General features: G+C 40.8%; 1 protein-coding gene across 4 annotated transcripts in view; it reads left to right on the plus strand.

The window, feature by feature from the left end:
• The first annotated feature begins 1,576 nt into the window (after positions 1-1,576).
• PREX1 (phosphatidylinositol-3,4,5-trisphosphate dependent Rac exchange factor 1) overlaps positions 1,577-23,619 on the plus strand; it is a 138,003-nt gene continuing 115,960 nt past the window's right edge. For all 4 annotated transcript variants that reach the window (XR_011729131.1, XM_071760087.1, XM_071760088.1 and 1 more), the window contains exon 1: positions 1,577-2,003. Coding sequence is in view for 3 of the 4 variants with exons in the window: in XM_071760087.1 (XP_071616188.1) it covers positions 1,842-2,003 (162 nt within the window). In the remaining variant the exon portion in view is untranslated. The remainder of the gene's footprint in view (positions 2,004-23,619) is intronic.

Here is a 23,619-nt window from a genome sequence, read left to right on the forward strand (position 1 = left end):
TTATTGGCCTGCCATTCCCATCCCCTTACTGCTTTTCCCTCACCTCAAAGACAAGAGCTTTCCTGTATTCTTCTTCTCATTTTGAGCAACTGTGATTCACACAGTCTTAAAATGAAGAAAGTTTGCTCAGGGATACTGCTGCAGAAAGTGGTGTTACAACATATCAAGAGGCACCTTTGTGAACAAGCACGTTGCACACCTTGAGCAAAGGCTGTATCATAAGGAGGTGTGACAAAGTAATATATTACTGTTACTTCATAAAGGCAATTTCTACAATTAGGACTCAAAGCATCTTGTATATTTTCTTTATTTGCAGACCTGAAGCCTGCTGCAACTTGAGTAAGGAGCTGCTTTTTAATTTCATGTAATATGTCATCTAAACATGACAATTGTGTATGCTAGACTGCCATAATTTTATCTTGAAAACTTAACAACTAGAATAAAGAAGATCAGTCAAGACCAAAAAGTCACTTTTAAAGTAAAATAGTCAGGTACTTTGTTTTAGCCTCAGGAAGATGGTTTATTACATTATCTGTGTTAATGTTTAAGGCAATAGATTCAGCAAATACTTACGCCACTTAAAAGTTCATATTAAAAATTTTTTAAAATTCCCTGTGAAATTTTCTTACTGCAAATTCATATCTTGATGTATTTGTAGCTTGAAAAAGCTTGGCAGCTTTCTTATGGTGCAATGAGAATGAATGGGAGAATCTCCACTGGTTTGAACCCAATCAAGTTTTTCTGAAGTCAGTGGGACCAGCACTAATCTGCAGGATTTGGCCTATTTTTGTGTGTAGCTTGCCCCATTCACCCCCACCCTGCACAAGCCGTAACAACCCACATTGTTGATTCGTAGTGAAACACTTACCTTTGTCGTGTATATTTTCCCTTGGCGCAAAATTCAGCGATAGCTCGTTTCTGCCTCTTTTTGAACATTCTTGTAGCTGTATTCCTGTGTGCGAGCTGTTTGCGTGTTTCCCCCTCACGCTGTGCGGTGGAAGGGAGCCCATAGATTTGGGTGTGATTTTCTCCACATGGGCAAGTAGCCGTGGTGTGTTTATCTCTCTTCACCGCATTAATGATGTGTGGGGGTGTGCAGAGTATGTATGTGTGCAGCGTGAGGGTGGTGGTGTGGAAGCACATGGGGTGTGAAGTGTGTGGGAATAGGGGATGTTAAGTGCAGGGTGCGCCGTGCCCGTGTGAGGGGTGTGTAGTGAGAGGGTTGTGTGTGTGAGGGGTGTGTGGTGTGAGGAATTGTGGTGTGTGTGTGTGTAGTGAGAGGGTGGTGTGTGCGAGGGGTGCGTGGAGCGTGAGGCGCGAAAGAGAGGCGCGAGGTGCGTGAGGGGAGGAGACAAGAAAGCGCGGGTTCGGAAGTGTGAGGGTGTGAGGTGAGGGTGAAGCCGCCCTTCGCCTCCCCGCCCCCTGACCCCCCGCCTTCCCGCGCTTTTGCCTCACCAGGGCACAGCTTGCCGCTGGTCCGGCCAAGCCCCCAGGGGCTGGGCTCCTTCTCCTTCGCCCTCCCCGTCCCGCCCTCCCGCTCCCCGCCCGCCTCTCGCTCTCCCCCTCCCGCTCCCCGCCGGCGGGGCTTCCCTTCTCTCTTCATTCAGCGCTGCCTCGCCGCTGAGCGCTCGCAGCGCTGCTATCCTGGCATGTCCCGGAGCCGCGTTCCCCTCAGCGACCGGCCCCTGTAGCGCCTCCAGCCGCGGGCGAGGCAGGGCCGAGGGGGTGGCAGAGGGTGGCTGTTGCCCAGCCGCGCCGGGCACCGCGCGGCCATGGGGGGCTCCTGAGGCGGTCGAAGAGAGCGGCGGGGAAGCGGAACGCCTCGCCCCCCGGCAGCCACTATGGAGGCGCCGCCGCCGCCGCCACCCGAAGCCCCCAGCACCGCGGAGCCGGCCGGCTGCCCCAAGGACACCGACCGCCAGCTGCGCCTCCGTCTCTGCGTCCTCAACGAGATCCTCAGCACCGAGCGGGACTACGTGGGGACCCTCCACTTCCTGCAGTCGGTGAGCGGCGCCGCGGGCGGGGGAAGTCCCCTCAGGGGTACCGGGGAGGTTGGGCAGGCGGCCCGGGCCGGCGCGAAGCGGCTTCTCCCCAGGCGGGCCGGGGGCTGCGAGTGCTTGGCAGAACTTGTGGGAAGTGCCTGGGGCCAGGCCCGCTCCGCCGAGGGGAAGTTTCTTCTGATCGAAAGGCCGAGGGGGGATGTGCTAGGGGCCGGCGGGAGCCCGCCGTGGGCAGAGCGGGACACCCAGCGACCGCGTTTGCTCGTCCCGTGAGGAAAAACCCCGCGGCTGGAGTGGTGGCAGTGCCGGATCCCGCAGCATCCCGAGGCTCTGCCTCGTCGGGGCTGACAGGGACGGATCCAGTAGTGGATCTGCTTTTCAGAATGCCTGATCCCTTTTGTTGGTGGTGGTGGTGTTTAGAAGTTACTGTAACACCCACTTGGAAACTCTAGCCTTACTGCCTGTTATTTATAAATAAATGTATTATATATATATATGTTTAGCTTTAATGGTAAACATAACTATGTGATTGGGCCGGGTGTGTCTGTGCATGTGGAGACAATTATACCCGCCCTCTGAAATTATCCACGGACTGGTTCAGAAGTAAAACTCCATCTGGGTATTTCCTTTTTCCTATATTCCTATAGATGTGGAATTCATCAGCATACCGCCACACTTCTGCAAATAACTAGAAGAGCCTGCAGTAAAAGTTACTAGATAACAGATATGCCATTAAAAAAAAAAAAAAAAAAGAGAGAGAGAGAGAAACTGTTTGATCCGACAGAGATCAAGAATCAAAGCAAGGGAAGTCTCTGCAGAGATTTCTGAAATATTGGACAGGGCAGAAATTCTTTCTGGTGTTTCGCTAGATAAGTACTAAACCCTGATTTCATCTAAATGGGCTTAAGACCCTGGACCCCTTTTGACTTGTCTTTCTGGCACAGTGTTTGTTTGTTTTTTAAAATCAGTTTGTCTTCAGTGTTTTTCAGATTCACCCAAGTGGCAAACTGTCTAGCATAAAAGATAAATGAAAAGGATGTGGTTGCTTTATGAACTAGTCTCTACTTAAATCCTTTTCTCTCTCAAATAGTTGAACTCAGAGTCTTTAATTTCAGAATGCATCTGACTGAAGTGCCAGTTAGCTTCCTTTAGAACTGGTCTGGGTGCGAGGAGATTCTTAAAAAAGCTGCAAGTTGCAAAAGTGCCCCACCCTATAGACCAAACAAAACAAAAAAAAAAACCTCAGAAGACTCCTCTGTCCTAAGTACTGAATTTGAGATTTTGTCCACTGCAGGCTGAAATGTGGATTCAAGCTGTGTATATTTTTAGCTCCAGTTCATACAGCTAAATGCATTCACAGTGTACAGAATGGGATTTTCATATATTGAAAAGCAAACCAAGACTTTATTTGTATTCATTGACTTGGCAGTTTTCAGGGGAGCAGTAGTGAGTGATATGCCTTAGGTAATGGGAGAAGATTGAGTGCACTTTGCTGTGGTCTCAGGATGGCACTGCAGAGCCCTTCACAGTCCCTTGTTACTAGCTACCAGGTGTAGATTGGCTGTAGTATTATCTTGGGTGATTGTTTCTGTCAGTGCAGCTGTACCCTGTTACGGAGTTGCTGTTTTGGTGATTATGTAAATAAAGTACTGAGGAATAGGATCTTTCCTTTATTTAGGCCTTGGTTTGGAGCAGCATTCACACACAGGCTTAACTTTGTGTTAAATGTTCATGTGCTGAGTTTAGAAACTTGGAAGTTAATGAGTTTCTTCAATCATTGACCTAATTCTTATGGGCTCAATCTCTCTGCATTCAGGTAGTTGAATGGTGTTAGCACCAAGGGGAGCTGAGTGAGGATGTACTGCAGTATGAGAGGGTAAAAAGGACAGCAGTGGGATGAAATTTTTCGAAATAAAATTTGGAGTAAGAAATATTTTCTTCATGAATTTGGAGGTTGGCCATAAGTTAGTACCTTCTAACAGGATATTGGAAAGAAAAGAATTCTTCCCTGACTCCCAGATGGAACAGCTGACTTGACATGTGAGGATAGTAGCATCTATAGTCACTGGAATTACAGGCAGTTATAGGACAAAAGTTTTGTCTTATGACACTAATAACAGTAGTGCTGTAGCACTGGGACCTGGTATTCTCAAATCTACTTGAACCTCACAAAGGAAGTTCCCTTTACTCCCATTAGTTTGTTTTCTGAGTGACATTACTGCATAAGAACTGCTGCTCCTGCCCCATGGGCCTCTTTCTTACCATCTCATGTTCTGTGTGAGCAGCACTTACCCAGTACAAAATGAGTATGAACTGATACTCTTTCTGTGGTAATACATGTAGTTATCACTCAAACGTGGTTGGGTGATGCTGGGGTTTGGTGGTTTTTTTCTTTTTTCTTTTAATAGTGTGGATTGTGCTGGATTTGATGATACTTCCATATGTTGCAGAAGCAATTTTGGCTCTAGTGGAGAAAAGACTGCAGTTCCCAGATCTCATGGAAACTTGTTCCTGTCAAACATGAGATGAGAGATTCAGGGTACAGGTGTTCCTTTGCTTAAGAAACTTTGATAGCTTTGATAAATAAAGGAAGGCTAAATCTCATATCTTTCTATTGTCAGAATTAGCTCTTCCTGAGTAGAATGGGAGAGCTGTGCTTTAGAAGAAGGTTTGATGAGGGAGTTTGTGCTTTTTGTTAAATATTTGCTATTGAAGCCCAAGTCATCATTAAGTAGTCTCAATAAACAATGTTTTAAAAAGCAAACAACTAAATTCTATGGCTTTATTCACAGCACTGAGGTTGTTCACTAGCAGCAGCTTCCTGTGCTCCCTGGTAATGTGAAAGAATCTCTTAAGTATTTAAAACTATGGATTTGCAAATAAATCAAAGTTACTTTGTTTTATTAAAAGTATTTTGGTCCTTTTTAGGAGACTTAATATGTCTCCATGCTAAAAGAAAAGTTTCCTTTTTTTTTTCTTCTTTTTTTCTTTTTTTCCTTTTTTCTTTTTCTTTTTGAATGCTTACAAACCTTTTCGTGCCAATCTGCAAGGAAGATAGGATAACTCTAAACATAGGGACTCAGTCCTTATTTGCTTTGCCTAAAAGAATATGGTCCATATTTTGCTTTCATAGATCAATAAAGTGGGTATCATTAAAGTTACAGAGGACGGAGTTCTCCTCATACTAAAAATTGTTAGTCACCATGAATAACACTTTGCTATGAATTTTGTACTCATTTAATAAAAATGCTTCAGATGTTTGCCAATATAAATACATTTTGCTCTCTCCAGCATCGAGTATGTCATCCCTCAAGTAATTCTGACAAAAGGAGTTACATCTGCAAATATAACTTAGATTCCCTGTGCCATTATAGGCTAATTAGGTCATTCAGTTTGTTTCATTTAATACACAATTACTTTTTCACTGTGTGTGGTGTTTGTGACATTTTTATTCCATTGATTTTGGGCACAAGGTGTTCCTAGTCAGCTTTTGTTCCTGTTGATAGGTTGTGTTATGGTGTTAGTTACCAGAATTGTGGACTGAAGCTAATAGGTTTTTTCTGTAGTTTGTTCTACATCTCATAAGAGAATATGACCAATTCTAAGGGATTTAGCGTGGGGTTTTTTTGTTGGGTTGTTTTTTGGTTTTTTTTTTTTTTTTTTTGTTTTTGTTTGTTTTTTTTTTAACAAAGTCTAGATTTTATGTTAAATGGTGATACAATAAAGGTATGATACTCATATACGTATCATGATTTTGATAGTGTTACTTTTCCTAGATTAATCCTCAACATGATGAGTTACCATGTTGAGAGGGGGCAAACTCTACCCACTCACAGCTGGTCTGAAGTTACTGATTGAATTATAAACATGCACATGCTGTTCTGTCTTGTCTGCCATTTTGTTAGGCAGGTATGATATTGCAAAATATGGAACTCTCCTTGAAGAAATGCTTTATAAGCCAGGAAGATAATACTACATTTACACAGATATGGTAATGACTTGACTAATGAAGACTCATTACACAACCAAGCCTTTTAATCAGATGGGATAACTACAGGGAAAAGATGAAAATACACTGTTGCCAATGTCAGTAAAGAACTACTGATCAAATAAGAAGCAAGGTGGAAAATGGTCAGAAGCTAATGGAAATTGAATGAAACTTACTGATAGAGCAAGGTAAATTTCAAAGAGAAAGGCAGGTAATTCAGTTGCAAGTATCTGGTGACATCATAAACCAGAATGATTTTTGTTTTTCAGACTTCAAGAGTCAATTAATCATTTGCCTGCCTTTGGCCTCTTTTAAGTCTCTGCAATGGGGGCAGAAGTGTTTACATTATGTGTGGTCTTGTAAATATTTATTTTTTATGTGTCAAAATTAAATCAGGTGATAATTCAGTTTGAGTTACCAGCTGGTTGAATGTCAAAGCATCTGTCTGGTGTCATTCAGTCTTTCACATGAATATGTGACTGACACCAGAGCCTTTGGGTACTGAGGTGCAATGTCTGCACACTGCAACTACCTGTTCTCTAGGTATCTGCTCTTCCCTGTGTTGTCAAGCTGTATGGAAAAGTCACAAACAATTCACTGAAAGAAGAAAGGTTGCAGTTTGTTTGAGTGCTGCATGGTCATTCCACAGAATCCCAGTCAAATTTGTGATAGTCAAATTGTAGTAATTAAAGACCAGCTTTGAAATTGAGAGACACCTGAATGATTTCAGAGCTACTCATTGGCCATCATACTAAAATTAAATTGAATAGTGGGTACACAGCAGTTAGATAGCAGTATTTAAAAGTTAGGCTTACTAGTTTGTAGATACAAAGTACATGTAAAAGTATAATAATTATGAATATCCAATACACTAGATTGTAGGTATTTTGTTGCTACATTTTTTTTTCCTCTCCTTTAACTGAACACTTATGTCTAACCTGCACATGCAGCTCCCACTACTTTGGTAATTTAAAATATATAAAGCAAATTGTTCTCCCCATTTTATATAAATATGGCTCTTTCATCTTTCAAAGACAAACCACCAACTTGTAAATGTTAGTGGCAGAGTGACAGGATGTACTTTTAGCTTGAGCAATTGCTGTGTGTTCTGTGCAGGCATGAAAACAGCATGAAAGTTGAACTGTTCTTATCAGGTAGGTATCAGGTTGGATAAAGTAGTTGTACCAGGACTATTTTTAGGTTTAATATTATGCTATCCTTTATTTTTATATGAAGACAACCTAACTATTATATAAATGTTATGTTAAGACACGTGCCATCAGATAAATTAACCCACATCCTACAGACTCAAAATATTTATGTTATGCTCCCTTTTCTTGCTTGCTTTGTAGTTCTAATTGATCTAGTAGCTCTGGATTTTGCACTCCACCCATCTCAAAATGTGATAAGCATCACAAACTTTATTTTTCTTCTTCATATTTCACAATCTTGTTTGCATCCAAGATTTGGGCTCTGGTGCTCAGATAGCAAGCAGGCCATTTGTCTCAGCTGTGAGGTGTGGTTTCCTGTCCTACCCTGTTCTCTGCCTGTTTCACCCTCAGTAGATACAGATAAACTCTGATTCTGGAAGGTGAACCATATGGTTTGGGTAATGTTGCTCCTTTATTATGAGACAGCTAAAAGAGGAGATGAAGGAGATGGAAAAGGAAATTTGTTTGGAAGTAATTTAAATTAGCTTTGCTGTTCTGTTGTTTTGGTCAATTAGTCACATGCACTCACCTATAGCCAGTTGTTACAATTGCAAATGATTAAGATTTTCTCCTGCTGAGTCTTAACAACATGGGACATTTTTCTGAAAAGCCCAGTTCCTGACATTGAGGAAGATGGTACATTTGTAGCCCTTCTGCTTGTAAAGCAAAGTTTGAAGATACAACATCAGCAAAACATAAATGCTCATGACTTTTTAGGGACTTGCGTTATGACTCTTGAATATTTGGGGCTGGCAATTTGCTATTAGAGTTTTCTATTCAGATTAAATGTCAGGGCAAAATTAGCTGGTAAAGGCTGAAATCCAAACAGAATATAAGTTTTTTTTGCTCTGCATACAAACAATGTGAAGAAAACAATCTGAATGTTGAAAGTGAAGCAGAAGTGAAAAACAGAAAAGCAAAACAAAGCAAAGAGAAAGCTTTTTATTCATCTGATCCTGTGGTCTGCAGAACCCAGTTTATGAGCCATGGCTCTAAGAGCAGAGATGGAGGGTTCAGAATTATCAAGTTCTCTTCTGTTCTGAGATATGTCTTAGTTTAATTTTTCACTTGGAAAATAGTGTGACCAGCCCATGCCTTTTGCAGTGAGGCTTTAGAAATCAAACATGGATGGGACTACAGCAGATTTTTAATACGAACAAAGCTGTTTGTCTTTCTGCACTCTCACAGAATCTCCACAATGAGAAAAATATCAGTAAATCCCATGTGTAGCTTCACAGTTTACTGCCACACAGGTGAGAACTAAAACTTCCTCTTTGCTTCCCTTAGCTAATTCCAGCTTGGTGTGCATCTGACCCTTGTTATCTTTTATCTGAGACTTACTTTGGTCTCATCACATCCTTCCGAGGGAGGTGTTTGACCTGACCCTCATGCTGCATCTCTTCCTGCTCTCAACTGCAGTGATAGCATCAATCAACCCTTTTGCCATTTGTCCCTCCCTCTCACCTCAGGGATGCCAGTTACTGGCTGAACCTGTGTCATGATCTAGGGAAGAGAGGAAGAGGTTGGCTGCCCTGTGCTTTCCCAGCATCACTGGGATGTCTCTGCAGAGAATCTCACTTGTGATAGAATCCTGGAAGCTGAGTCAGTGCAAGGGAGGGACAGAGACCCCGGGGCTTTGGTAGAAAAGGAAATGCAGATAAAAAGTGAAATAATTATCACAGCAGAAGTTATTTGAGTGTGTTGCTTCACACATAGCTGAATTTATGTGTGACTTTACACAGCTTTTGGCTGATTCTTGCAGGAAGCAGGCTCCCAATATAGGATTTTGTTTGTCCCTAAATATAGGAAGAGAAGAAGTTGAAAGCTTTGCTATTTTTCCACTTCCCAGGTCCACACAGAGTTTGTGGCAGAGGCAGGAGTACTGCTTTGCAGGGATGGGAAACATGGTTCTACAGTTTTGCATCATATCATAGAATCATGACAAGCAGTCTTGGAGAGGTTCTTGACAAACCACCCCATCATGTTCTTATCTGAAATGAGGGTAATTCTGGATCATTTATCCTGCTGTTTAGATGTCACTATTAGAGATGTCCTAATGTCTAACGTAATGGCTAATTGCTTTGTTTGCAGTGAGCACAGAGCTCTCTTTCTCTTAGCATTAGTCCCTCAAGTATTTCATGCATATTTCACATTTTGCTTCAGACTAGCATAAATTGTAATTTTTCTCAAAAACTGTTTCATTTTTTCTCTGATAAATTTGTTTATTAAAGTAGAACGCTCAAAAAGCAGACATAAGATACTCCCAAGGCTTTAGCTGTACTGAGAGAGGGAATGGATTCCTTCACATTTTTTTATGCATTTATAGAGGAATATTATCATAGCACAGGAGCTGGAAGAAAGGTTTATCTGAGTTTGTAGCTGTATTTGAGGGCAACTGATTGCTCATGCCAGTGACTGTGGTTAGGTAGCTGCATAGTGTATTTATGGAAGCAGTCTAATATTTAGACTTCTGGGATGTACACTGGAAGGGAACACTGAACCCCCCTTTAGGGGAACGGACTGACGTGTTTTCAAGCAAGCTTTCCTGTGCTCAGATCCTGGCAGTCCCAGAGGCATCCTGCTCTGAGAAGGGTATCTGAGGCTGGAAAAAGCAGGATCTCCCAAGTGCAGTGTCTGCCTGCAGGCATCCAGATGAGTCTGTGACAGATGAAGCTTTCAAGAAATTACTGATTTCTGTTGCTTGCCCATTGTTTCCTTCAGGCACTTGCAAGAAAATATGAAGGACTATGAGAAAATTTTCTTCTTTCCATCTGTAGAATCCCTTTTCTCTTGTTTTTGTTGTGCAATGGCAGCCTATACTGGTCACCGTCAGAGAGAGTGCTACTGACCCACATATATGTGCTTATCCTCTAGGTCTTCATTATCTGCAAAGAGCAACATCAGTTTTCTTGCATTAAATGAGGATTTAATAGAAAAGATTTACAGAAACCTTATTTGACCTTCTTGTTGGACCAGGCTTTTCCTGTGGCAGACTTTCAAATCTCCTGCATTTCATCTCCTTTTTTTGAGATACTTTTGGAATTAGGAAATAGAAATATATTCTGTGGACTCATATAAGTAGTTTTTTGGGTTTTTTTTTAATTGTTATTTGCAAATAACAGTTGCCATGATTACAGAAATCTGGTTTGTGGACCAAATATTTGAAATTGTCTGGAGTTATTCTGTCTCCCAGTTTCTCTGACTACGTGGCAAGGTTTCTCTGAAGATGCCTTTCAGCCTGACCTTTTTGTTTCGTTCTTTAGATGACATGAAAGCATGTGCAGTCCAGTAATGCTGCTGCTTATTATCATTGTCCTTGTTTGTGGTGGGGTACTTAATCCTTATTTACATAGCAGTATTTCCATTAAATGCCCTAGATTGACAGATGATCCCTTGATGAGTGCTATCAAAGGTGGTGCTGTTTCAGAGTGCCTGAAGACTTCTTAAATTAAGGAGGTAGGGTTGGGCTTGTGGCACAAGGTGACTGCTATTTCCTCCTCTGTTTCAGTGGCCTCAATCCATTCCTCCTTTGCCCTCCTTTCAGTCAGTCTCAATATTTTGCATTCTGTTTTCAACTTGTTGAAGCAACTAGTCATATCTTTTTGAAGAATAGTTTGAAAGCATCACCATGTTACTGTGTTTCTTATCTGTTTTGAACAATTCCTATTTAGCTGTGGAAATGACTGCAGCGTTCTCAGCCTTTAGCAGCTAGAAGCAAGAAAAAGATTCGAAATATGCAACAGTGTTATTTCTCAATCAGCCACAGAGACTTCATTGTAGAGCAATGCAATTCATGCAAAGTGATTTCATACAGAGACTGAATGCTACCTTGTACTACTTTTTCCTGCTAGATCACAAACTGGGGTTTGGACTGGGGGCTGCACCAACAGCATGTCTAAGACCTGAGCAAAGTAATAGATTTAAGTATTACTAGTCTTAGATTTCAGTATTATTGCAGATGATGATTCCTACTTGATTGCCTTGCCAAGTGTGATTAAAGCTTTAACATTGCCTTCTGCACATACAATTGAGTCTATCTGTAGTGGACATTCAGAACTGAAGTAGATCTGTACTGGGAGAGAACCTCAGTGAGGTTATCTGGACTGAAATGCCTGTTTCCTGCATATACTCTTCACCCTTCTGTAGAGCCCAGTCATCTGAAGAGGCCTTGCCTCCCTTTGAACTGCAGATCTCAAGACCAGAGTAAGAGAAAACAGTTCCTTAACTCTTCCTAATGATCCCTCCTCTTCAGAAGAATAACTCATTGCTTACACAGCTGATAGCCATATGTCATCCCATGAGATAGTGATTGCTCAAAGCCGAAAGAGAGCACTGATAGGGGCCTTGAAACCTAGTGAAAGAAAGACAGGTATTGACCATTCTAGGCGTCATGACACATGTGAAAGTCCACCTTGCTTTTTCACCTAGTTCTATTACCACAAAAACTTGTCACAGCCTGGCTGGCAAAGTGATTTCCTACAGTTCCAGAAACAGCTGCGATTTTATGTCGTGCATTTTTGTCTTGAAGAGAGAGAAGAAGATTTCTACACCTTATTTAAAGATGGGGGTGGTTACTGAGATAATGGGACTAGAACTGAGTTAGAGGAACATTTATGTTCATGTAAGGGTATTGGGTCTATCTCACTGATATTGCCATTGCTGTAATTACTCTTATGGAAGCATATCAGCTATACAAATAATACCTTGTTGCAACACATCTGATGTGTCATGACTCATGGAGTGAATTTTCTGACCATTCTCAGCTTGAGTTTAATTTCATACTTCTGGTTTTGCTTGTGTTTGGTTCTTGTGCTAACGGGTTCATTTGTTGGTTCTAAGTCACTTGGCTTAAGCAAAGTAAAGGCACTTATTAATTTTTTTTTTTTTTAACAAACAGTGTCTTTTAGTCATTAAAAATCTTTGTAGCCTAATAATTATCTAGTTTGCCCAGCAATATATTTCTGTTTTAAGAGGGGGAAAAAAAAAAAAAAAAGGAGGAACCAATCTAATACGCAGGGTGCAGATTATACATTCTCTGTGGGTTTATCAGTTACTTAGTTGTCACTGTTTTAGAATTAGGACCAATATTTTCAAGGCTCCTTCAAGCATGAACTAGGAACTGCTTGGCTATTTTGGGTATGAAACTTGGTGTGTTGGGCTAGGAGTTTGACTTGCACAAATCAGGCTCTTAGTTTAGTTGTGAGCCAAATGTCACTACCAGTGATACCAAACCCATCTTCTCTCAGCTAATGTGACTCACCCTCGTGTCAGAATGAGCAAATATTGATCTCTGAGAGGTCACACCGCTCACCCATTTACTGAGTGGATCACTTAAAGAGAGAGGCTAGCAGTCCTTTGCAACTGGTGACCCTGACTGCTGACATTGCCACCAAAGAGTGATGCTTGTCTTTGTGATCTGAGCATTAGGAAACAGCTTTAGACCTGTAAGACTCGTTTTACAGAAAGGCTGTCAGATGTTAATTACATTTATATGTGATAGAGTGGGCTTAGATTTATAAAAGCCTAACAACATCATCCATACTTTCTTACATATTTTCTTATCTATAGTAAATCACTTCGGCAGTAACACTTTTGTCCTGCTCATGCTTTTGGCATCCTAGTTTGGTCTGAGTAACTTGGAACAACCTACCATACATGAGGGAAATACGTGCCAGGAAAGAGAAGAAAACATGAAAGGTTTGACTTGGGGATTATTTTGTCGCTTGAGGAAGCTGACAATGAAAGGAGTTCCCTTGTGTCACTGGTGGAGGGCCCTGCTTTGGAGACAGACTCCTGATAAGAATTTGCATTTTAGTGAGTTCTTATCTCAGATAGTTGGGCAGGTTTTAGCTACACAGCAAAGTCTGGTCTCATGGGACTTTCTGTCTAATCTAACAACTGCTTTGAATTCATCACCTCACTGGGAGCCATTTGCTTTTAACCTCATCAGTAGGTGCTTGAAGAAACCTCTTTAATTTTGTTTGAAGGGGCAATAACAGAAGGCTGTAAAACTTTTGACCTGGTAAAATGTTTTGGACTCTGAAACCTGACTCTTACACAGAATCTATGTTGTTGTGGAAACAATGGACAAGCTTAATGTAGGTATATATATGAGTGTACTATATAATATGTAGGTCACAGAGGAAAAGGCATGGAGGCAAAAGTTTGTCTTGTTACATCTGATCAGTGGTTAATGCCCTCAATTGTTAAGCAAGAGACTTAGGCTACAAATCTAGTAAACAAAACAGTGCCAGGCTTTCCTCTGGCCCTGAGGCCAACTGGCATGATCTGGTTTTGTACCACTGAACTCTCTTGAGCCTCCAAGTAGGATGGCTGCATTCAGATTGCCTATGGGGAATGGTCCTTGGCCCATTCTAACTTTGGCACCATGCTGGAGAATTGTTTAGGAGAATGCTAGTAGGCCTGGGTCAAAGGGTGACAGAAAATATTCAAACAGTTTTCTAAGAGTTGTGAGGCTTAGGCCTTGTCCTGGCACTGTTGGCTTATTAATATAGGCATAGCCTGAGGCCCCACGCCTGGCTGTGGCACATCTTGCTAAAATAGGATGCCAGTAGAACAGTGATGTCTGTGGCAGAACTAACACCCAGACCCAGTACTGGTTTTCCTGTGTTGGTGGCTGGTGCAGGTGGCTTATTTGCAATGTTTTGGTTTTTTTTTTTTTTTTACATGAAAGTTCTATGTCTTAGGCCTGAATTTTGTATTTTGTCAGCCTTAGATCTTTGTCATTACTGACTTGTCAACACTTGAGATCTTTCATTTTCTTGATCTGTAGAGGGGGAGGCAGAAAGGAAATGCAGTTTGAATGGGTGGGACTACTTCAAGAAAGTGTCAAAAGGATTTGGATGTTAATTACCTAATTCTGAGTGTCATTACCAACAGTTGTGAGCTGAGATATTGTAGACAGCAGAAAGCACATAGGTCCTTCACATGAAGTGCTGCTTGCCCATTTTTATTTACTTCCTCTTTTACTGTGGAAAATCAATGGCTTCAAATGATAATCACTGGACACTTACATATAATTTTTGAGCTCCTATCCCTCTGGGTGCTGGTAGTTCTGTGTCTGGTGTGTTACTGACACTGTGATCAGAAGTTTGCTCAGATGGGAAGCAGCTGTTTGTGAGGAAAGGGTGTTGACAAGACACAGAATAAGGGAAGAACAGCAGGGGAAGTTTTGCAAAGAGAGCTGCAGAAGTGTGTTTGCTATGAGCATTCAGTTGTCAGAGGCATGATCCAACAAAAGGAAAAGGAGAGATGGATATTGGGAAAACACTGTTCCCAGTGTTTGGCTCCTTCATCATCTCTGAAAATTTTATATGTGAAACTATCGCTGTTGCAAATACGTCTCCTTTGCGTTGGCACAAGGGTTTCATTCCCATGTGATGAGAACATGTTCTGAAAAGTTGTCTGTAAATGATTTTCAGGGTGTATGGACCAAACGTTGTTTTTTGGGGGAGGCATAGTTGAAAAGCAAGATTTACCAATTAAGTTACTGAAACAAGACAAAAATACCACTGGAACATTCAACTTAGTCATTAAATGATACAGCATGCACAAAATCCAGTGCATTTAGTATTGCAGTGTCTGCTTTACTAGGTCTTTTACTCCAGTCAGTACTCCAGTTTTACTACCAGTTGGTTCCTAGAATTCTGCTTCATTCAGTTGTGTAGCCCTCACAGTGCACCCACGTTCTTGGTTTACTCTTGCCTTCCCTTGCAGCAGATTGCAAAGCTGTTGCACAAGGGCAGATGATCTTATTGCACACTTTTTTTTTTTTTTCACTTCTGTGTATTCTTCCTTCTCTGTTCAGCACTTATTTGCTAAAATAAGTGCACTTACAAGTTATGGAACAAGAGCAAAAACCATCTAGAAACAAAAATGGTTTGATAAATTTAAGGTATAGTCAATGCTTTTGATCTAAATGCAATTGAAAAGAGTATTGGTTCTAGATAAATAGTTAAAGTCAAAAGGAAGGACAGATCAGTATTTCTGGAATTAGAACACCTCATTGCAGAAATATTATGTTATTAGATAACCTTTCACTTTTTACCAACTTTAGTGATTCTCTGAAAAATCAGTGGGCAGTTCTTTTTGTTATGAATTTAAAATTGTTCATAGTTTTTATTACTTCGCTTTAATTGCTGTTGGTTGGGTTTGGGTTTTTTGTATATTTACATACAAAAATAAATGGCTAAAGCCTTCTTGCTCTTAGTGAGCAAAACATTCCCTGAAGAAATAGGTTTTCCTCCATTCAACTGTGAAGCCTCCTTTTCTTTAAATATTTAATGTACTCAGCTGCATCTTGATCCTGACATGGTGAACAGATCAAGCTGATGAAACTATGGATGGTTTTGGTGGTGAAGGGTGGAAGTTTTCTGGAGTTAAGGTGAATAGCAGAGGAGGAAGAAAAAAGTTTACTTAAGATGAGATTCTATTTTGCATTATGACTGGGAGAGCACCTGTTGAGGTTTCTGCTGTTTCTGTGGACTGAGTCCTTCAAAGTGCTGAAGCCAGGAGGAGCTGGGGATAGGTCAGCCCATTCTAGCAGGTGTCTGTCACCTTGCAGTGTCAGCATTTTCTGCGTGTAGGATGTGGACATCATGAACATCAAGGTACCTCTGGGGATTTCTTTCCTTCCCCATTTAAAAACAGCTTAATTTGCATCTTGACATAGAATACAGAAAGAACAGCCAGCCTCTTGATTGGCTTTGTCTGTTATACTGTGTATGCAGTATATATGTGTGTCATAAGAGATCCTTTTGCACAATAGAGGCCAATACGTCTTTTTTAAGCAGTTGCACAAGAAAAGCCACAATATTTGGAAAGTAAAGTATGAATAAAAATTTTTACAGCACACAACCAGAGGAACTGAAATTTGCAATCAGCAAGAATTAAATTGCAGTGGCAGCAGTTGCTATGTCCAGGTGGTGTGTGTTGGGAGGCAAGGCTGCATTACATCAGTTCTCTTCTAATGTGGTTCTGGGTGAGATGCTGGGGCAGCATGGTATCAAAAAAACTGCTTAGTCCAGGGGAAAGAAAAGTCTCTCTATTTTACTTAGAGAAGAAGAAAATTTTGATTTCAAGTCCATTAGGAATAAAGACAGTAGTCTGTATTTTTGCAGCGCTTTTTTGGCTGTATTGAACAATCCTCAAAATTTCAATGCAAAATTGTAAACCCCTATTTAGCATGTGGAGAAACTGAGGTACAGAAAGGCAAAATGACTTGTTCAGAGGTTGCAGGGGAAGTAACTAGCAGAGCCAGCAAATGAAGCTAAATATCTTTTGTTTTTTCTTTCATTTTTTTATCTGCTTTAGAAGAAAAAGCAGAGTACAAGATGTCACACAAGCTATCTATCTTATTTGCAAAAAAGTGCAGCAGAACTTTTAGTTCAGTCTTCTGGCAACCAGCTGTGACACATGCTTGGCAGTTAGTGCTTGATGAATTGGTGGCTATAGCTTAGTTCCAGGGGGACTGTTAGGCAGAACCAGAATCAGTATTGACAGTGTCTGCACACAGGCCAAGAATCAATGGGGATGGGAGGCATTAACAATTTTCCACTCTAGGAGTACCTCTGCTGGATTCAAGTGATTTTGGTTGGAGAGTTTCTCTGCTGTAGTTCTATGTGAACAGAGTATAGAAAGTAAATACTGGGTCTTCAGGAATTGCCAGTCAGCAGCTTCCAATTGCTCTCAGTGTGTAATGAAAATGTAAATAAAGAAGCAATGTTACCTCTTGGAATTACTCGGTGACAGTTGTCTGAACAGTTGTGCTTATGCTAGAATCTCAGCAAGTGCAAGTGCAAACACTCAGACATCTGGTTGTTTCCTACTTGCCTAGTCTGCTTGTGTATATGTTAGCTGCTGAAGCTAATTCTGCTTAACACTGTGCAAAAATACTTTTAAAAGCATTAAGTGCAAGCTTGAATTCTTCAGTCAAGCACACATGGAGCAGAAAAGGTGTGAAAAACAGAAATCAAATGAGAATGTCAGTGGTTTGAATGCACTGCGGGTGCTGCCCCTCTGTTCACTAGGAAAAGCCAGTTGGTTCCAGCAAAGTAAAACTGTCTGGGGCCAAACTGAATCCAGGGAGAAACTGGAAGAAGTTTAGTTATGAAAGTCAGTATATAAAACATTTTGCTTGTGTGGCCTCCCTGCACTTGATTTTTGGTGAGGAGCTGGAACTTCTTCCTCTGCAAATTTTTAGCTCCAGGGTCCACTTGTTTGGAAGTGAATCAAAGCAGTTGAATCCTGACAGTCACTACACAAGCCCATCCTTTGGGAAGGAGGGTTTATTTTCAGTATGTTTTGCACCTCTCTGCACACCTCTGATCTTACAAGGTTGCCTCCATTAATTTTGAAGCTGCATCTTCAGACAAAACACTTGTCCTAATTCTTATTTTTGCATAAAAATCTTTTTCCATCAGCTCTATCAGAGGCCGCTGATGCCTTGTTCAAACTAACACAGTATTAAAATAAAAGTAGCCTACTGTATCTCTGCAAGTCAGACCATTGAACCTTTTGAACAGAGATCAGTGAAACTTTGTATGCTGAGATGTAGAGGACAGTGCTTAAGCAACAGATGTGTTCTGTGGAGCCTGGTCTGTGACAGATGTGTAACCTTCAGGAGAGGAAGGAACAGAGGAAGGGCAGTAATTGCTTCAGCCATCTCATTTAAATCTCTTTGCAAATGAGAGTCACAGTCCTTATCCCAAATGAATGCTAATTAAGTTATCTGTAGGGTGACAACTGGACAGGTTGAGGTTTAGGCACTTGCCAATTTTGCTACATATACTTCAGATACATTAACACAGAAAATGGTGGGGAAGACACCTAAAGGCTTTCAACAGTATTTAACAGAGCTCCTCTGTAGGTTTGAGCTGGTGCTGTGTATCTGGGCTGGCAGATGCTGTGGATGCTGGTTTTATTTGGCCTATGTGAAGGCAGTGGGTGTGAGGGTAGGAGAGCACAGGCACAGCCTTGCTATGTGGTTGCATCCAGACAGAGCTCTGGCTCTTCTGACTTTTTGTGGCTCACGTATGTCATCTGCAATGGACCTTCATCATAAGACTACAGCTTGCTTTTTAGAATCAAGACATATTAAATACAGATGATATTTGAGTGACAGTTTCAAAGGAGGAAGAGAACCATATGCTGTCTTAGTATGCCTCTGTTTTCTAGACGTATGTTATTTTCTTATAGTTGCTGTGTAAGCAAGTTTCAGCTCAGCTTGTGGAATTATTGGTCAGAAGGGTTGATACTTTAGGATGAAGTGAAAAAAAGTTCCCTAGGGTTTGGGGTTTTTGTTTCTGAATGTGGAGAGTAATTTGGGCTTGAGTGTACTTTTTTTTCTGATTAATGATACATCAGCTGTGGCACTAGTGACAGAAATCTCATAATCTTTTCATTGCAAAGCTGCTCAATTAGAAATGTATTACCTATTATAATGTGCACTTAAGTGCAATTTGGCTTCATGAATAATTTCTGTCTTCACTCATCATTATGTAAATATTTTCTTCAAGGAAAAGAACATGAACAAGTTACAGTCTCTCTATATGTTGTGGGACTTGATAACATGATGCTCAGTTGTCACAATTCTATTTTTCTGGGGCAACTCTTCTGCCTTCAGAAGCTTTTGGATAGGATGCATAATACCATCCACCAGGAACATCCCTCCAATTAGAGACACTCAGTGTTATTTCCATCACATATGTATTCACGTGACACTTGTGATGCTATCAGGATCCTGGGATGCCTCTCCAAAGGAGTGGTCTGCTTTGGAGTCATGGAAGAAAAAGGTTTGATGCTCTGTGATATGTAGATCTCCTTAACAGCACTCTTCTGAAAACAAGGCTTCTTTTTTGTGCCCAGTGAGGCAGTCCTTTTATCACACTTCATCTTTGTTGGTGTAGTTATTCTGTTGGTAGAAGTGAGAGAAAAGATCACTACATCAATTTCAGGTGACTTATCAAATATCTGCAAACTTCTGACATGCAGTGAAACCCTATAGCAAGTTCTTGCTCCACATCTTTCTTTAATCGTCACTGAAATGACATCTTCATGAAGTGTGTCTGTTGTGCACTCCAGAATTTCATACCCAGGGAAGAAGGAAATTCTGCATATGTTCTAACTCTTCTTGTAGAGCTGTGATTATGGGAAGGGGAGGGTTACTGTGAGAGAGAAAGAAACAAAGTTTTTAGTTTCAGATAACATCAACTAGGAGAGTTTTTGTGGATCCAGAGCTTGAGGAACCTAATTGTATAAAGGTTTTCTGATTCGGGAGCAGGTCCTACCACACCACATGTACACACTGCCCATTTATTAATGGGATGTACCTTTGGGACTGCAGCAGAGTTAGGGGGTTCTTGGCAGTGAATCCTTGGCTATGACTGATTCAATGAAGTCTTGATGAGTTTACATAGCAGTCATAACTCTAAATTCATAACCTACTGATGTGTGGTACCAACTGCTAAAGCATGCATGAGCTGGAAATCTTGGCAGAGTTTGGAGTGAGTTATGGAGGGTAGTCATGCATAAAGAGTGTGGTGCTAAATATTAGATGATGCTGCCTCCTCAGCAGCACATATCTGCTTTCCAGGTCTTGAATTCTCCAGTTGCAGTGGCTATTTCTTCAACAAAACAAATTTGTTGATTTATTTTGGTTTGTTTTTCATTTACTACAGTGTAAATCATTCATTAAATAAAATAGGGAGATATAGATTCAGTTCAATGGTGGTAACACAGCAGAAAATTCAATCCCTGCTGCTTTGAATTTTAAGAGGAAAAAATAGAATCTACAAATGAGTGAAAGAAACTGAGGCCAGCAGTTCTTCAGAGCCAGAAATAACTCGAACAGAATAACATGAGTTCTCTAAGGGCTATGTATGAGGGAGCAACCAGAAAGCATTTCTCTTCATTTTTGGCTGATAGCTTTCTTTGTTGAAGAACAGATGATCTCACAGCAGAGCCAAGAGTAGGCACAGTAAGACATAGACACACCCCTGGGAGAGAATTAAATGAAAGAATTTTTGAAAAGAGAAGAAAAAAAAAAAAGCCAGAAGACCTAGGAACTGAGATGTACTTTAGCATGAGCGGAAGCTGGAATGCCATTTGTCTGACATAGTACTTGATACCCTTTCCTGTAGGCAAACCCTGAGTGTCTGAATACAAGAGCAAGGACCCAATCCATGTTTCCCTGTCTAGATTTGCCACCTATTATGTACTGCTTGGATGCCGTGTATGTTGGTCTCTTCAGCCTTGGCTCTGCTCCTTAGAAAATGAAGATGGTGTTTGTAGCATTTACTGAATGAACAGCTGAATACCATAGTCTGTTTTTCATTTATCTGTATTGGTGACAGACATAATCATCATATATGAGAACAAGTTAGTGTGGGCATGGAAAAAGTCTAATGGACTATAAAGCAAGAATGACTAAATTCTGGAAAACTCTAATTTGATACTGTTAAAAATTGGGCACAAGTTAAAAATTGATATATCTGTACTGCTAAAATGGGAAAAAGTCCTAGATTATTCAGTTTATTACTTAAGTTTTGTTTAACAAGACAGTGTCTAATTTTGTGTATAAGACTCCTGAGTTATTGGTATCCATATCCAGCGAAGAACAACAGCAATGTTCTAAAACAAACTTGAATTAATTTGAATAGCTTAGGTTGAAGAAGTTGCTGAGGATGAAGGTAGTATTTCTTCTCGTTAGCCATAGTTGATAGAACAAGAAGTAATGGATTTAAAATTCAGCAACTGAGACAATTGGGAGATGCTTTAAAAAAGTCAGGATAACAAAGCTGTGGGATAGATAAAGTACATGTTCTGAAGAGTCTGAAGCTAGGTCTTGTTGAGAATGAATGAGAGAAACTGTTAACTGAATTGTAAAAGATACGGTGTGCTTGCCTTAGTGTACAGGGTAGCATTTTCATCTCTTGTGGTCCTGATTTCCTTCATGTTTTGATTTTAAACAGTGAAGAGGAACTAGAGGCTTTTAAAATGGTTAAAAAATGCCTAACTTGATTAAGGATTTTCTCTTAATTCAGGCTGTGTGCAACTCCCCCACATTTCTGGCTGGTCCCTTAAGTCAAAAGAGTAAGAACACGTTTGTCTGCCTGAATTCTCAAAAGTGTAAATCACTGGACCATTTTCAATTGTACATTGGAAATTCTCTTTCCAGGTTCTCTCGTGGGAACTAGACACTGCCTGTCAGTTTTCCCTACATGCCTGTCTCTGCACAGAGGAGCACCATGGTAGAATGGAGGCTTGCTGTGCAGATGAAAGAATTTTGCCTGTTGTTTGTAAGTTACAGTTTAGAAATTAGGAACCTGGCTGGTTTCACCTTTTTTCTGAATGTTCTTGGCATCCAACCACCCCATTTCCAATCCCCTTTGTCCTGGCTTGTTTCATTTTGCTGTGAAGTGGCTTCCTCACACCACTTCCTTAACGGTACAGCTGCATTTTACTCTTGGAGACAGCATTTTCCCCTTAGCACTCTTGCCTTGCAGCCCAATATTCCCACACTTTATAAATATGCTTGCAGTGGTGCCATAAGCTGTCCCTTCTTATTTTTGGATAGAATTGCAAATTTGATCCAGATGGTGCTGTTCTCTAAAGTCTGCTTCTGAAATCTGTTTGCAAGATACGATCTGCCTGAGCATATGCCTGATAGACTGTTTTCAGGAGATCTCCTTTCAGGACTCCTCATTATATTTGCTGCATCAAAGTTGTGCTTCCTTAAATGCCTTGAGTCAGTGGGATTGGATCCTTTTGTTTACCACAACAGCCCAGGCAATGTCTAAAAGCAGCACAGACTTAGTTGTTATTTTGTCATAACCATTTCCAAGTGACTTTGTCCTTTTTGAACTTAATGAGAATAAAATATCATGGTATATAGTAAAATGACAATTAATGATACCATTAATAATAATTACTAGCTTTGTATCAAGAGACATTTGTCAGTAGCTCTAGCTATAATAGGGGATGTGGTTTCTTAGAATACATAGCAGATTGCCAGCTACATTTGATGGTACATGTGCTGACTGGGTGTTTCCAAGCTACCTCAGACCTCTTGCAGTTTGAGCACTATCCTTCTTGGTTTCTGTTGTGGACTTAATCTCCTATAATTCCTGTTATCTCTTGTCTCATTTTCTCTCCCTCAGCTATCTCTTCACGTGCTTACATTCCCTTGTTCTCAAAACTGAAAAAACCCAAACCATTTTTGTATAGCTTCGCTTAGCATTTTTTGTCAAGCATGCAAATTAACACAGAAGGCCTTGAGGAGGTCTCTGCTTTTACAAAGCTATATCTCTAGAGATTAGAATTAAAAAAAAATGCAGTTGCACAGCAGAGGTGTGTAATGAAGTATGGCCAAGTCTGTGCTTCAGTCAAATTGAGACCAGCTTGTGGAATGAGCGTACTAGCACTGAAAGGCTGAGGACTCAAAAGGCAAAGAATTAAAATAGTGCTCTTCCCACCACCCACTGCCCCAAAAACCCTACCAAAGAACCCTTTTGATTTCAAAGATGGCTGAACTCTTGTGGTTGGTAGGCTTCTGCTCTACCATTTGTGATGTAGTTCATTTGTTGGTCCATAATTGTCAGGTTACCCATTCTGCTGCTATTGCTCTTGGTAGAAATCATCCTGTCAGTTTAGCAGAAGGATGGGTGGCATTATCTTTTTCCATGTTAAGCCTGAAGTGTGCCTCTTCATGAGACACACAGCTCTATTTTTTTCATATTAAAGTCCATTAGTAGCTGGCTCAGAGGAGACTGAATAATGAATGGGGGGGGGAGTAACAGCTTTTGTCCTAAGCTTTCAAATCACTGTGGTTGCATTGCAAAAGAGAGTTGGAAACCAGAAATGTTTTACCATCGCCTTCCACAAATTTTGTGTCAGAGGAACTTAGGAATATTGTTTTGAGTGCTAGTGGCACACTGTACAAACCATATAGGACAGTGACCCAAAACCTTTTTCAGGCAATGTCCAGCTGCTGTTGACAATTCCTGAACAGATACATGCTTTGATGTGTGAAACTGTTGTGGGCTATTTGATTTCCATTTCAGTAAAAATAAAAACCTCAACAGTGTGTTAAGTGCTTGGAAAAAGAAAGGCTGGAGCTCTTTGCTGATTAGGCAAACTGATTAGGCTGCCTTTTGCTGTTACCCTCCTGTTCTTACTGCTCCAAGGCATCCTTACTGTAGTGCTGAGGCAGGTTATTTAAAAAATGGATTTCCCTGTCTTTGTATCTTGTGCAGTGTAGTGCTGAGTAAACTTCGTAAATGTTTGTTTTAAATCATACAGGTCTCCAAAATTAGGGAGGGTTTTCCAATACCATGTCAATATTGGTTCAGACACCCACATTAGAAATAAAACCATGTTTTGTCACAGCAGAACACAGTAT

Source organism: Heliangelus exortis, chromosome 16 (assembly GCF_036169615.1).
Source record: "Heliangelus exortis chromosome 16, bHelExo1.hap1, whole genome shotgun sequence".
Taxonomy (NCBI): Eukaryota; Metazoa; Chordata; class Aves; order Apodiformes; family Trochilidae; genus Heliangelus; species Heliangelus exortis.